The sequence below is a fragment of the Hyperolius riggenbachi genome, chromosome 4 (assembly GCF_040937935.1).
Source record: "Hyperolius riggenbachi isolate aHypRig1 chromosome 4, aHypRig1.pri, whole genome shotgun sequence".
In the NCBI taxonomy this organism is placed as follows: Eukaryota; Metazoa; Chordata; class Amphibia; order Anura; family Hyperoliidae; genus Hyperolius; species Hyperolius riggenbachi.
In genome coordinates this window covers 30076125-30091017 of record NC_090649.1, presented here as the reverse complement: position 1 = coordinate 30091017, position 14893 = coordinate 30076125, and the positions used below count along the sequence as shown (strand labels likewise).

Below are 14893 nucleotides of genomic sequence, written 5' to 3'. Positions count from 1 at the left end.
AGGACTGGTTTTGCGGTTTCCAGGCGTCTCCTGTAGGTGGGTATCAGGTGAATAATGCAGTGGTCCGATGAGCCCAGTGCAGCTCGCCTTGTAGGCATCCTTCAGGACCGTATAGCAGTGGTCCAGAGTGTTGGCGTTCCTGGTGGGGCAGGTGACGTGCTGGTGGTAGCGCGGAAGTTCATGGCGTAGATTGGCCTTGTTGAAGTCCCCTAAGATAATGAATAACGAGTCCGGAAGGGACGACTCCCACTGTGTGATGGTGTCGCTGAGCACGCTCAGGGCCGTTTTGACATCAGCGTCAGGAGGAATGTACACCACAACAAGGACGTAGGAGGAAAATTCCCTGGGTGAGTATACGGGTCTGCAGTTAACCAGAAGGAGTTCCAGATCAGGGGAGCATCTCTTGGCAAGAACAGAGGTGTTGGGGCACCAGGCAGAGCTGATGTAGAAGCAGATGCCACCCCCTTTTCTTTTCCCTGAGAGCGCGCTGTCGCGGTCTGCCCGGATGATGCTGAAGCCATGGAGATGGAGGGCACTGTCGGGGATGTTGTCATGCAGCCATGATTCTGTGAAGCAGAGGACTGGGGTGTTGCTGCGAAGTTCCCTCTTGTTGCTGAGGAGCCGCAGTTCGTCCAACTTGTTTGGGAGAGAGCAGACATTTGCCAGGAGGACAGCCGGGGATGGCTGATCGCAGTCCTTTCCTTTTCAGTCTCGCATGGGCTCCGGCACGACAGCCTCTCCGTCGCTGGCCCCAGGTATGTAAGTGGCTGACTCAGTCCTGACTCAGACAGGAAGTGACTACTGTGTGACCCTCACTGATAAGAAATTCCAACTATAAAACACTTTCGTAGCAGAAAATGGCTTTTGAGAGCAAGAAAGAGGTAAAAAAGGGGAATTTCTTATCAGTGGGGGTCACACTGTAGTCACTTCCTGTCAGGACTGAGTCAGCCACTTACATACCTGATATATGCTCTCAATTTAGATTTTTTTCCCAAAAGAAAGGATTCAGGGACCTCCGAATGACAATCATGTGAAGTTCTCCTGATGGTTTGCAAACAACGAACACGTGGGAGTGAAGTCCCCGGCATCGCTGCCCGAGGTACCCTGCAGACCACATCCTGGTCTATAAGCAGGGCCGGTTCTAGACTTTTTGCTCCCTGAGGCAAACTTGTGAGGATGTTTTGTTTTTCTCGGGTCGCACCGCGGCTCCAGTGATTGCTCCAAATCGCACTAAAAGTGCCTCTCACACCTGCGTGAAGTGATGCAGCATTTTATCGCAGCCTAACCATAGGGTACTAAAAGGTGTATGGGGCAGATCACACTGCACGGGACGTGGTGCACAGGAAAGCCCTAATCTATTGCAAGCGCATATCTAAGTTACCGTGCGACTCCTGTGACGATCTGTGGCGGACTGGAAGTCATGTAGGTCTATGGTGACGCACGTTTTAAAACGACCGCTGCATGTTTTACACATCGTGCATGCACATTCCACTAATACACTTCCATGCACGTCATCGATTCGGCCTCAGCAATTAGGCGTCACTTTCTGCTCGGCCTGCTGCCGGACGTGGATTAATACCGTGTTTTAACAGGGCAATTCCCAAAGGCCAGTTTTTGGCTGTGCGGTCCCCGGTCCGCACCGCTACAACCTATACGCAGTGTGAAACCGACCTAAAGTTTCTCTTGGTTTGCTGGTGAGGTAAAATCTGAAAGGTGGAAGATCTCGGAATTCTTGTACGCAGGTACAGCTGTATCAGTTGTGCGCTTGCAGCAGTTGCTTCAATGTGGAACATTGTACAGATACATTGTTAACGCCTTTAAGGACTATGGGCTGGTGCACACCAAGAGTGCTACTGAAAGCTTTTTAAAACGCTAGTGCTTCAAAAAGCTCTTGGCTAATGTATTTGAATGGGATGGATCACACCAGAGCGATGTGATTTTTTTTTTCCCCCCAAACGCAGGTCCTGCAGCATTTCTGCTGATTTCTCAGGCGTTTCTGCCTCAATGTTTAGTATAGAAAAGTGGAAAATCGCACTAAAAAGCGCTACATCAGAGCGATTTTCCAGGTGTTTTTGTTACAGAAGCTGTTCAGTTACAGCTCTACTCTAACAAAAAATAAAAACCGCTACACGAAAACGCTCCAAAAATTGCTAGGCATGATTAGAAAATCACTTCAAAAAGCACTAAGGGTTTGCTTCAACGCCAGCGCTTTTTGGTGTGCACTGGCCCTATGGATGGTCAATGAAATGCAAATCGTTCTGTGTTCCTGCAGGATTATGCAAATACAAGTTGTTTGAAAACAGACCAATAGAATCGTGCCAAGGTGGCATTCGGCCAGTTTTCACGCTGCATTTATTTGCATAATCCTGCATGAGGCTGGGAACACACTTGGCAGTGTGTGAAAGGTCACGTTTTCTGTCATGTGCTTTTTATAGTGGGTTTTTGCTGCACATGCGTTTTGTATTACTTTTTTTAATGCAAATCACTAGGAAGTCAATAGGAAGCAGAAATACATCATCAAATGAAAAACGCATTAAAACGCAATACCTCTGCGTCACCATTGACTTTCAATATGTGCATTTTTGATATGCAACAAAACCAGCGTTTTTAAAAACGCACATTGCAAAACGCAAGTATATGCGTTTTTATGCACAAAAGGATCCGCAGACCAACAGTGGTTAAAAAATGCTGGTTATTCTTTATTCAGGTAATCCACATGGCAAAGGTAAAAAAATCACAAGGTTCAACTAACGCGTGTCGGGCTTACAATCTGCCCTTAGTCATAGTTAAAAGTGAACCTGCAAGGGGAGGGCTTTATGTAGGTGGGGGGAAAAAAGAGAACTCCACCCCATACCTCAACCAGCCCTTGCCCTAAAGGAAACATTACATACTTGCAATATCTTAAAAGAGACATAGTAAATGTACAAAATTCATAAATATGCTCAATTATAGTTAATAACAACTAACAACAAGTGTTAAAAGTGATGTAAAACCTATGCTGGAAAAAACTATGGACAAATGTAGAGCCAGATATGAAAGCCTAATTGACAGAAAGGGAAGAGCAAGAAAATGCACAAGATCCATATTTAGAAAGAAATCAAAATTAAAAATAAAACAGATACATTTGATTAGCAGTCATAAACAAGATTCAGATCCCAACGTGTATTAAGACCCATAGGAGTGCGAGTGTCCATCCTGTGGATCCAATACGCTTCCCGCCTACGGAGTAATCTGTGGGTATCCCCACCTCTCTTGGGGCTCACTATGCGTTCCACCCCCTGAAAAGTAAAGGAGGAAAGGTTACCCTCATGAACATTTTTAAAGTGCTTGGATACTGCCGACTTTTTGAAGGTCTTCCAATTGGTGCCACAGAAATGTTCAGCAATGCGGGCTCTCAAATTGCGAGTGGTGCATCCCACATATTGTAAACGGCAGGACGTGCAAGAAATAACATAAATTACACATTTCGTGTCACAATTTACATATTGTTTAATGGGGACACTGTTACCAGTCGCAAAAGAGAGAACGGAAGAACCCCTTTTGTGACAGTGGCAATAGTTACATGTTGGAAAACCACACGGATAAGAGCCTACCGTGGCAAGCCAGGTGGGGACCCGAGATAGAGAAGTAGATTGAAAATGGCTGGGAGAAAGGATCGACCCCAGAGTACGTGCCCTTCTGGCAGAAAAACGACATCCCTGTGTTAGAATAGCTTTAAACTTGGGATCTGAATTCAGCACTGGAAGGTATTTCCTCACAATGTCTGTGATTTTATTGAATTCCAGGCTGTATTCAGTGACAAAAGTAATTCTCTCATCCTGGTTCTCACCCCGGTTCCTGGTGGTCAAAAGTTCGTTGCGTGGTCTCCTTGTACCTCTAAAGCGTCCCCGGGCTAGCTGACTCTTAGGGCTCGATTCACAAAGCGGTGCTAACCCAGTTAGAGACTTTAGGCGTGATAACCATTTTTATCATGCCTAAACTCAGTTTAGGCATGATAAGTTTAGGTATGATAAGTTTAGGCATGCTAAGTTTAGATCGCATGCAAAGTCCCGCACGCAAAGCAGCGCCATTAAACTCTATGCAAAGTGCACCAGACTTTGCTAGCGCAAAACTTTTGATCAGCTGTGCACTGCGGTGCTAACCCAGTTGGTGCTTAAACTTATCACGCCTAAAAACTTATCACACCTAAACTTATCACACCTAAACTTATCATGCCTAAACAGAGTTTAGGCGTGATAAAGGGCTTTTCACCAGGGTGCTAACTGTTAGCACTGCTTTGTGAATCAGGCCCTTAGTGTATCCTCTCTGCCTCAATCGATCCTCAACTAGATTGCATTCATGCTCCAGTTCTGCAGGACTGGAACAATTGCGGGCTGCTCGAGTGAACTCCCCTGTGGGAATGGCATTGATAGTGTGTCTAGGATGACATGAGGTAGCAAGAAGTATAGAATTACCTGCTGTGGGTTTACGAAAGGTCTTGGTGGAGACTCGATGGAGCTTGGTATCTCCAGTAAGGGTCAGATCCAAATAATCAATACAAGTGTCATGATGACTGATCGTAAAGTTTAGGTTCAGGTCATTGCAATTGACATATGCCAGAAAATCCTCGAGGAGGCCGGGAGGACCCCCCCACACCAAAAGCAAGTCATCTATAAATCTGCCATACCAGACTATGTTTTGAGCGTTTTGATCTTTCACCATATATATGCGTTTTTACATGCGGCCCATTGACTTACATTATGTGCTTTTTTCGCAACGCCGCGTTTTTGCTTAGTGCGTTTCCTGCCTCTACGTGGAATAATTTGCATTACATTAACCAGTTTTGTTTAAAATAATCTGTGACATGACTCATGGCAACTCACCCAGTGGACACCTTGTGGCTGGAAGAGTGGTGGAATCCTCTGCTGATGTCAGTGGTGGTTCTACAGAGATACACACATGTAGTGATTAGATTGTAAGCTCCTCTGAGGACAGTCAGTGACATGACTATATACTCTGTAATGTGCTGCAGAAGATGTCAGTGCTATATAAATACATAATAATAATATGGTAGGACATTAGACTATGACTATGGTAGGATTAGAGTGTGAGCTCCTCTGAGGACAGTCAGTGACATGACTATGTACTCTGTAATGTGCTGCAGAAGATGTCAGTGCTATATAAATACATAATAATAATATGGTAGGACATTACACTATGACTATGGTAGGATTAGATTGTAAACTCCTCTGAGGACAGTCAGTGACATGACTATGTACTCTGTACAGTGCTGCAGAAGATGTCAGTGCTATATAAATACATAATAATAATATGGTAGGACATTAGACTATGACTATGGTAGGATTAGAGTGTGAGCTCCTCTGAGGACAGTCAGTGACATGACTATGTACTCTGTAATGTGCTGCAGAAGGGTCAGTACTATATAAATACATAATAATAATATGGTAGGACATTAGACTATGGTAGGATTAGAGTGTGAGTTCCTCTGAGGACAGTCAGTGTAGGGCAGTTTCTAGGCTAAATTTCACCCAGGGCGAGGGTGTAAAAATCGCCCCCCCCCCCCCCACCGTGGAGCCAGGTATAGGTGCCCACAGTATAGGTTAGCTACGTAGGTGCCACCAGTATGTGTTAATTAGCTAGGTGCCTGCAGTATAGGTCAGATAGGTAGATGCCCCCAGTATAGGTTAGATAGGTAGGTGTCTGCTACATAGGTTAGGTAAGTGACTGCAGTATAGGTTAGATATGTAGGTGACTGCAGTATAAGTTATATAGGTAGGTGACTGCAGTATAGTTTAGGTAGGTAAGTGACTGCAGTATAGGTTAGATCGGTAGGTGACTGCAGTATAGGTTAGGTAGGTAAGTGACTGCTGTATATGTTAGATAGGTAGGTGCCAGTATAGGTTAGATAGGTAGGTGACTGCAGTATAGGTTAGGTAGGTAAGTGACTGCTGTACAGGTTAGATAGGTAGGTGAATGCAGTACAGCTTAGATAGGTAGGTGCCAGTATAGGTTAGGTAAATGACTGCAGTATAGGTTAGGTAGGTAAGTGACTGCGGTATAGGTAAGGTAGGTAAGTAATTGCAGTATAGCTTAGATAGGTAGGTGACTGCAGTATAGGTTAGGTAGGTAAGTGATTGCAGTATAGCTTAGATAAGTAGGTGCCTGCTGTATAGGTTAGGTAGGTAAGTGACTGCAGTATAGGTTAGGAAAGTAAGTGACTGCTGTATAGGTTAGGAAGGTAAGTGATTGCAGTATAGTTTATTAGGAAGGTGACTGCAGTATATCTTAGATAGGTAGGTGCCAGTATAGGTTAGAAAGGTAGGTGCCTGCAGTATAGCCTAGATAGGTAGGTGACTGCAGTATAGGTTAGGTAGGTAAGTGACTGCTGTATAGGTTAGGTAGGTAAGTGACTGCTGTATAGGTTAGGTAGGTAAGTGACTGCAGTATAGGTTAGGTAAGTAGGTGCTGCAGTATAGGTTAGGTAGGTAAGTGACTGCAGTGTAGGTTAGGTAGGTGCTGCAGTATAGATTAGGTAGGTAGGTGTTGCAGTATAGATTAGGTAGGTAGGTACTGCAGTATAGATTAGGTAGATAGGTGCTGCAGTATAGATTAGGTAGGTTAGGTAGGTGCTGCAGTATAGAGTAGGTAGGTAGGTAGGTGCTGCAGTATATATTAGGTAGGTAGGCACTGCAGTATAGATTAGGTAGGTAGGTGCTGCAGTATAGATTAGGTAGGTAGGTGCTGCAGTATAGATTAGGTAGGTAGGTGCTGCAGTATAGGTTAGGTAGGTAGGTGCTGCAGTATAGGTTAGGTAGGTAGGTGCTGCAGTATAGATTAGGTAGGTAGGTAGGTGCTGCAGTATAGATTAGGTAGGTAGGAAGGTGCTGCAGTATAGATTAGGTAGGTAGGTGCTGCAGTATAGATTAGGTAGGTGGGTAAGTGCTGCAGTATAGATTAGGTAGGTAGGTAGGTGCTGCAGTATAGATTAGGTAGGTGCTTCAGTATAGATTAGGTAGGTAGGTGCTGCAGTATAGATTAGGTAGGTAGGTAGGTGCTGCAGTATAGATTAGGTAGGTAGGTGCTGCAGTATAGATTAGGTAGGTGCTGCAGTATAGATTAGGTAGGTAGGTAGGTGCTGCAGTATAGGTAAGTAGGTAGGTGCTGCAGTATAGGTTAGGTAGGTAGGTGCTGCAGTATAGATTAGGTAGGTAGGTGCTGCAGTATAGATTAGGTAGGTGCTGCAGTATAGATAAGGTAGGTAGGTAGGTGCTGCAGTATAGGTAAGTAGGTAGGTGCTGCAGTATAGGTTAGGTAGGTAGGTGCTGCAGTATAGATTAGGTAGGTGGGTAAGTGCTGCAGTATAGATTAGGTAGGTAGGTGCTGCAGTATAGATTAGGTAGGTAGGTGCTGCGGTATAGATTAGGTAGGTAGGTGCTGCAGTATAGATTAGGTAGGTAGGTGCTGCAGTATAGATGAGGTAGGTGCTGCAGTATAGGTAGGTAGGTAGGTGCTGCAGTATAGGTAGGTAGGTAGGTGCTGCAGTATAGGTTAGGTAGGTAGGTGCTGCAGTATAGATTAGGTAGGTGGGTAAGTGCTGCAGTATAGATTAGGTAGGTAGGTAGGTGCTGTAGTATAGATTAGGTAGGTAGGTAGGTGCTGCAGTATAGGTAGGTAGGTAGGTGCTGCAGTATAGGTAGGTAGGTAGGTGCTGCAGTATAGGTTAGGTAGGTAGGAAGGTGCTGCAGTATAGGTTAGGTAGGTAGGAAGGTGCTGCAGTATAGGTTAGGTAGGTAGGAAGGTGCTGCAGTATAGATTAGGTAGGTAGGTAGGTGCTGCAGTATAGATTAGGTAGGTAAGTAGGTAGGTGCTGCAGTATAGATTAGGTAGGTAGGTAGGTAGGTGCTGCAGTATAGATTAGGTAGGTAGGTGCTGCAGTATAGATTAGGTAGGTAGGTGCTGCAGTATAGGTAGGTAGGTAGGTGCTGCAGTATAGATTAGGTAGGTAGGTGCTGCAGTATAGATTAGGTAGGTAGGTGCTGCAGTATAGGTTAGGTAGGTAGGAAGGTGCTGCAGTATAGATTAGGTAGGTAGGTAGGTGCTGCAGTATAGATTAGGTAGGTAAGTAGGTAGGTGCTGCAGTATAGATTAGGTAGGTAGGTAGGTAGGTGCTGCAGTATAGATTAGGTAGGTAGGTAGGTGCTGCAGTATAGATTAGGTAGGTAGGTGCTGCAGTATAGATTAGGTAGGTGCTGCAGTATAGATGAGGTAGGTAGGTAGGTTCTGCAGTATAGGTTAGGTAGGTAGGTGCTGCAGTATAGATTAGGTAGGTAGGTAGATGCTGCAGTATAGCTTAGATAGGTGGGCAGGCAGCATGGTGGGAGCGGGCATAATAGTAATAACTCACCTTTTTCTTCAGCAGAATAGCCGATCTCATCCCACGCTGCTTCAATGTACTTCCTTTCCCGGCATCTGTCTCAGAAACAGCTCCCCCTGTGTTGACATGCGGAACATCAACACAGGGGGCGCTGTTACTGAGACAGATGCCGAGAAAGGAAGTACATTGAAGCAGCGTGGGACGAGATCGGCTATTCTGCTGAACAAAGGTGAGTTATTACTATTATACCGGCTCCAGCCGCCACAGCGCCCCCCTCAGGCCGAAACAATACAGCGCCCCGGGCGATTGCACGCATCGCACGCCCATAGAAACGGGGCTGAGTCAGTGACATGACTATATACTCTGTAATGTGCTGCAGGAGATGTCAGTGCTATATAAATACATGATAATAATATGGTAGGACATTAGACTATGACTATGGCAGGGATTAGAGTGTGAGCTCCTCTGAGGACAGTCAGTGACATGACTATGTACTCTGTAATGTGCTGCAGAAGATGTCAGTGCTATATAAATACATAATTATAATATGGTAGGACAGCAGACTATGACTATGGTAGGATTAGATTGTGAGCTCCTCTGAGGACAGTCAGTGACACAGTGTACTCTGTAATGTGCTGCAGAAGATGTCAGTGCTATATAAATACATAATAATAATGTGGTAGGACATTAGACTATGACTATGGTAGGGTTAGATTGTGAGCTCCTCTGAGGACAGCCAGTGACATGACTATGTACTCTGTAATGTGCTGCAAGAGATGTCAGTGCTATATAAGTACATAATGATAATATGGTAGGATATTAGAGTATGGCTATGCTAGGGTTAGATTGTGAGCTCCTCTGAGGACAGTCAGTGACATGGCTATGTACTCTGTAAAGTGCTGCAGAAGATGTCAGTGCTATATAAATACATAATAATAATATGATAGGACATTAGACTATGACTATGGTAGAATTAGATTGTGAGCTCCTCTGAGGACAGTCAGTGACACAGTGTACTCTGTAATGTGCTGCAGAAGATGTCAGTGCTATATAAATACATAATAATAATATGGTAGGACATTAGACTATGACTATGGTAGAATTAGATTGTGAGCTCCTCTGAGGACAGTCAGTGACACAGTGTACTCTGTAATGTGCTGCAGAAGATGTCAGTGCTATATAAATACATAATAATAATATGGTAGGACATTAGACTATGACTATGGTAGAATTAGATTGTGAGCTCCTCTGAGGACAATCAGTGACACAGTGTACTCTGTAATGTGCTGCAGAAGATGTCAGTGCTATATAAATACATAATAATAATGTGGTAGGACATTAGACTATGACTATGGTAGGGTTAGATTGTGAGCTCCTCTGAGGACAGCCAGTGACATGACTATGTACTCTGTAATGTGCTGCAGAAGATGCCAGTGCTATATAAATACATAATAATAATATGATAGGACATAAGACTATGACTATGGTAGGATTAGATTGTGAGCTCCTCTGAGGACAGCCAGTGACATGACTATGTACTCTGTAAAGTGCTGCAGAAGATGTCAGTGCTATATAAATATATAATAATAATATGGGAGGACATTAGACTATGACTATGGTAGGATTAGATTGTGAGCTCCTCTAAGGACAGTCAGTGACATGACTATGTACTCTGTAAAGTGCTGCAGGAGATGTCAGTGCTATATAAATACATAATGATATGGTAGGACATTAGACTATGACTATGGTAGGATTAGAGTGTGAGCTCCTCTGAGGACAGTCAGTGACATGACTATGTACTCTGTAATGTGCTGCAGAAGATGTCAGTGCTATATAAGTACATAATAATAATATGGTAGGACATTAGACTATGACTATGGCAGGATTAGATTGTGATCTCCTCTGAGGACAGTCAGTGACATGACTATGTACTCTGTAATGTGCTGCAGAAGATGTCAGTGCTATATAAATACATAATAATAATATGGCAGGACATTAGACTATGAATATGGTAGGATTAGATTGTGCACTCCTCTGAAGTACCCTGACCTGATGTCCTGTTTTACCTGGGACAAGTCCCAGGTTCAGGGTCCCCTGTCCCAGGCTGATATGTGTCCCAGGTTATGTCCCACTTTTGGACGCTGGGTGTCCCAGGCGTGGGACTCTGTGGCCGCATGAGGTAATGTTTGCCTGATTTACCGTTTGCAGAGTCGGCATAATCGTTTTCTGCTGCATTTAATGTGTCAGAGGTAACGATAGTTGCATTTCATGTGTCAGAAGTAACGATAGTTGCATTTCATTTGTCAGAGATAACAGTTGCTGCCGTTATTATTTGATGGTCATAGAAGACTGCATTTGTTACTTTGGGGTTATTGTTACAGCATTTAGCATTTTGGGGGCTCATGATTATTGAATGGTATGCTAATACTGTAGCATCAGCAGCTTCTGCAGATTTCATGCACAATCTAATCCCACCATAGTCATAGTTTAATGTCATACAATTTTATTACTTTGTATTTATATAGCACTGGCATCTCTTCTGCAGCACTTTACAGAGTACATAGTCATGTCATGGACTGACATCCATGATGCAAATCTCCCATTTCAGCACATCATTGTGGGAACACTGCTTTCTTATGTGTTTGGGGAACATTGTCTTATTGCCTTTAAGGTCATTTTGTCGATATGTGTTTTGGAAGGAAACTATAGTCCATTGCCTCAGAGTTACATTACAGTTCGCTCCGCCCACACCATGTCATGGACATGCCCATTTCCCGTCCCAGGTTGAGCCTAGAAAAATCTGGTCACTGTATCTGAGGACAGTCAGTGACATAACTATGTACTCTGTAATGTGCTGCAAGAGATGTCAGTGCTATATAATTACATAATAATATGGTAGGACATTAGACTATAACTATGGTAGGATTAGATTGTGAGCTCTTCTGAGGACAGTCAGTGACATGACTGACATGACATCAACTCTAAAAAAAGAAAGGTTGACTGTATAGGACTCCTAAAGGATGAGGGTGGGAACTCAATGGTGGATGATCAAGGTAAGGCAGAGTTATTAAATGCTTTCTTTGCTTCTGTCTTCACAAAGGAAACATCACTGTTGCAAATTACAGAGGCAGAAGAGTCTCAATCTTCTAACTGTAATATTAAATACTTAACGCAGGAAGAAGTGAAGGCAAGACTAAATAAATTAAAAATAGACAAGGCACCTGGCCCGGATGGCATGCATCCTCGGGTCCTAAGGGAATTAGGTTCAGTTATAGCTAAACCCCTTTATCTTATCTTTTGTGACTCTCTTGCAACTGGCAGAGTCCCAGTGGATTGGCGTACAGCCCACGTTTTCCCATTATTTAAGAAGGGCAAAAAATCAGATCCAGGAAATTATAGACCTGTAAGTTTAACATCAGTTGTATGCAAACTATTTGAGGGGTTACTAAGAGATACTATACATGACTTCATAGTAGAAAATAATCTTATTTCTCAGCATCAACATGGGTTTACTAAAGACAGGTCCTGTTTGACTAACATGCTCAGCTTTTATGAGGTAGTGAACGCTAATATGGATATTGGGAATGCTGTAGATGTGATATACTTGGACTTTGCAAAGGCCTTCGACACTGTTCCCCACAGAAGTCTGGTGCAAAAGTTGAGGATACAAGGACTGGGGAAGAGTCTGTGTTCATGGATAGGGAACTGGCTAATGGACAGAAAACAAAGAGTTGTGGTCAATGGATCGTACTCAAAATGGGAGACTGTTAGCAGTGGGGTCCCACAGGGGTCTGTACTGGGTCCAGTGCTCTTCAATTTATTTATTAATGAGCTAGTAGATGCAGTAGTGAGCAATGTTGCTATTTTTGCAGATGATACAAAATTGTGCAGAATCATCAACTCTCAGGAAGATAGTGTCATATTGCAACAGGATCTGGATAGGATGGCTATATGGGCACATAAATGGCAGATGAAATTCAATGTTGAAAAATGTAAAGTCATGCATTTTGGTCGTACAAATGGTCTAGCACCATACAAAATAAATGGGATACAGTTGGGGATATCAAACTTGGAGAAGGACTTAGGAGTACTCATCGACAACAAGTTAGATAATCGTACTCAATGCCAAGCCGCTGCAGCTTAAGCTAACAAAATTTTGGGATGCATTAAAAGGGGAATAAAAACTCGAGATGCTAGCATAATATTGCCCCTGTTTAACTCTCTAGTAAGGCCACATCTGGAATATGGAATTCAGTTCTGGGCACCACATTACAAAAAAGATATTGCAGTTTTAGAGCAGGTGCAGAGAAGAGCAACAAAATTGGTACGTGGGATGGAAGGTTTCACTTACCAAGAAAGGTTAGATAAACTGGGTTTATTTAGTCTAGAGAAAAGACGCCTTAGAGGAGATCTAATTAACATGTATAAATACATCAGAGGGCAATATAATAGCTTGACGGATGAGCTTTTTGTCCCTAGGCCTTCTTAGAGGACTAGAGGACATGATCTGCACATGGAGCAAAAACGTTTTAGCCATTTATTTAGGAAAGGGTTCTTTACAGTGAGAGTGATTAAGATGTGGAATACATTGCCATAGGAAGTCGTTATGGCAAACTCTATACCTGCATTTAAAGGGGGCTTAGATGCTTTCCTTGCGTTGAAAGACATCCATGGCTACAATTACTAGGTAATGCCTAATGATGTTGATCCAGGGATTTTATCTGATTGCCATCTGGAGTCGGGAAGGAATTTTTCCCTTTTGGGACTAATTGGACCATGCCTTGTAAGGGTTTTTTCGCCTTCCTCTGGATCAACAGGGATATGTGAGGGAGCAGGCTGGAGTTGTGCTTTGTACTGGTTGAACTCGATGGACGTATGTCTTTTTTCAACCAAAATAACTATGTAACTATGTATGACTATGTACTCTGTAAAGTGCTGCAGAAGATGTCAGTGCTATATAAATACATAATAATAATATGGTAGGACATTAGACTATGACTATGGTAGGATTAGATTGTGAGCTCCTCTGAGGACAGTCAGTGACGTGACTATGTACTCTGTAAAGTGCTGCAAGAGATGTCAGTGCTATATAAATACATAATAATAATATGGTAGGACATTACACTATGACTATGGTAGGATTAGACTGTGAGCTCCTCTGAGGACAACTAGTGACATGACTGTGTACTCTGTAATGTGCTGCAGGAGATGTCAGTGCTATATAAATGCATTATATGGTGATACAGATTACATGGTTTATGCCTTTTAGGACTTATGCTACGTACACACTTGCGATAACGATCGTTTGCAAGGCTCGATAGTTACTAGATGCACAATATTGGAACAATGGGATACAGCAATCATCATACACATTAACAATCGTTCTCGCAGAAAAGAACGATCAGAGGGAAATGTTGCGTACATATTTATATAAAATTTAAAAAACAAACATGGTGTTACAATAGATAAGAATATATGATAGTTATCTTACAAAGTGTGTTTGAAATTTAAAATGTAACCATCGTTACAGGCCGCGCTGCACAGGAAGTACGGAAGCTGGGCGCATTGATTGGCCCTTGTAACGATCGTTCTCGGCAGATAACTGTACACACTATAGTTTTATAACGATTGTCATCCAATATGATCCGTCAGGCCAGATGTTTTCATCCTCCTGATATCGTTCTTTTGTCGTTTTTCCTTAACCTCCCTGCCGGTTATCCCGAGCTCAGCTCGGGGTAACCTGCCGCGGAGGATTCCTCAGGCCCTGCTGGGCCGATTTGCATAATTTTTTTTTTGTTACACGCAGCTAGCACTTTGCTAGCTGCGTGTAACTTACGATCGCCGCCGCTCCCCGCCGATTCGCCGCAACCCGCCGCGACAGAGGGTGTCCCCCCCCCCCCGAGACCCGTGCGCTGCCTGGCCAATCAGTGCCAGGCAGCGTCGAGGGGTGGTTCGGGACTCCCTCTGACGTCACGACGTCGGTGACGTCATCGCGCCCGTCGCCATGGCGACGGGGGAAGCCCTCCTGGAAATCCCGTTCAGAACGGGATTTCCGGATGGGTATATGCACCGGCGGCGATCGGCGCATTCGGGGGGACGCCGCAGGGAGGGGGGAAGCATGTAGCTAGCGCTAGGCTAGCTACATGCTAAAAAAAAAAAAATAATGCGAAAAAACACCCTCCCTGCCGTGTGCAGCATTTTTTTATAACGGCAGGGAGGTTAATGATCATTTGGTAATGTTCTTTCCCCGATTGTCGGCAGACCGATCGTTAAGCTGCTGTTTCAAATGACCATAGTCCAGGCATGGGCAAACTCGGCCCTCCAGCTGTTACGGAACTACAAGTCCCACAATGCATTTGCCTTTATGAGTCATGACTCTGGCTGTCAGACTCCTGCAATACATTGTGGGACTTGTAGTTTCTTAACAGCTGAAGGGCCAAGTTTGCCCATGCCTGCCATAGTCGCAAGTGTGTATGTAGCATCAGGTTGGTCAATGGAATGCTAATCATTGTGAGTTCC

The 14893-nt window shown here is 43.8% G+C and overlaps 2 protein-coding genes across 2 annotated transcripts in view; one reads left to right on the top strand and one right to left on the bottom strand.

The window, feature by feature from the left end:
* Positions 1 to 14893, top strand: part of LOC137570321 (snaclec trimecetin subunit beta-like) — a 902833-nt gene that overhangs the window by 417238 nt on the left and 470702 nt on the right. The window lies entirely within an intron of this gene.
* Positions 1 to 14893, bottom strand: part of LOC137570320 (C-type lectin domain family 5 member A-like) — a 106817-nt gene that overhangs the window by 46704 nt on the left and 45220 nt on the right. Inside the window, exon 7 of the mRNA XM_068278965.1 lies at positions 4863 to 4922. Within this exon, the coding sequence (XP_068135066.1) occupies positions 4863 to 4922 (60 nt within the window). The remainder of the gene's footprint in view (positions 1 to 4862; positions 4923 to 14893) is intronic.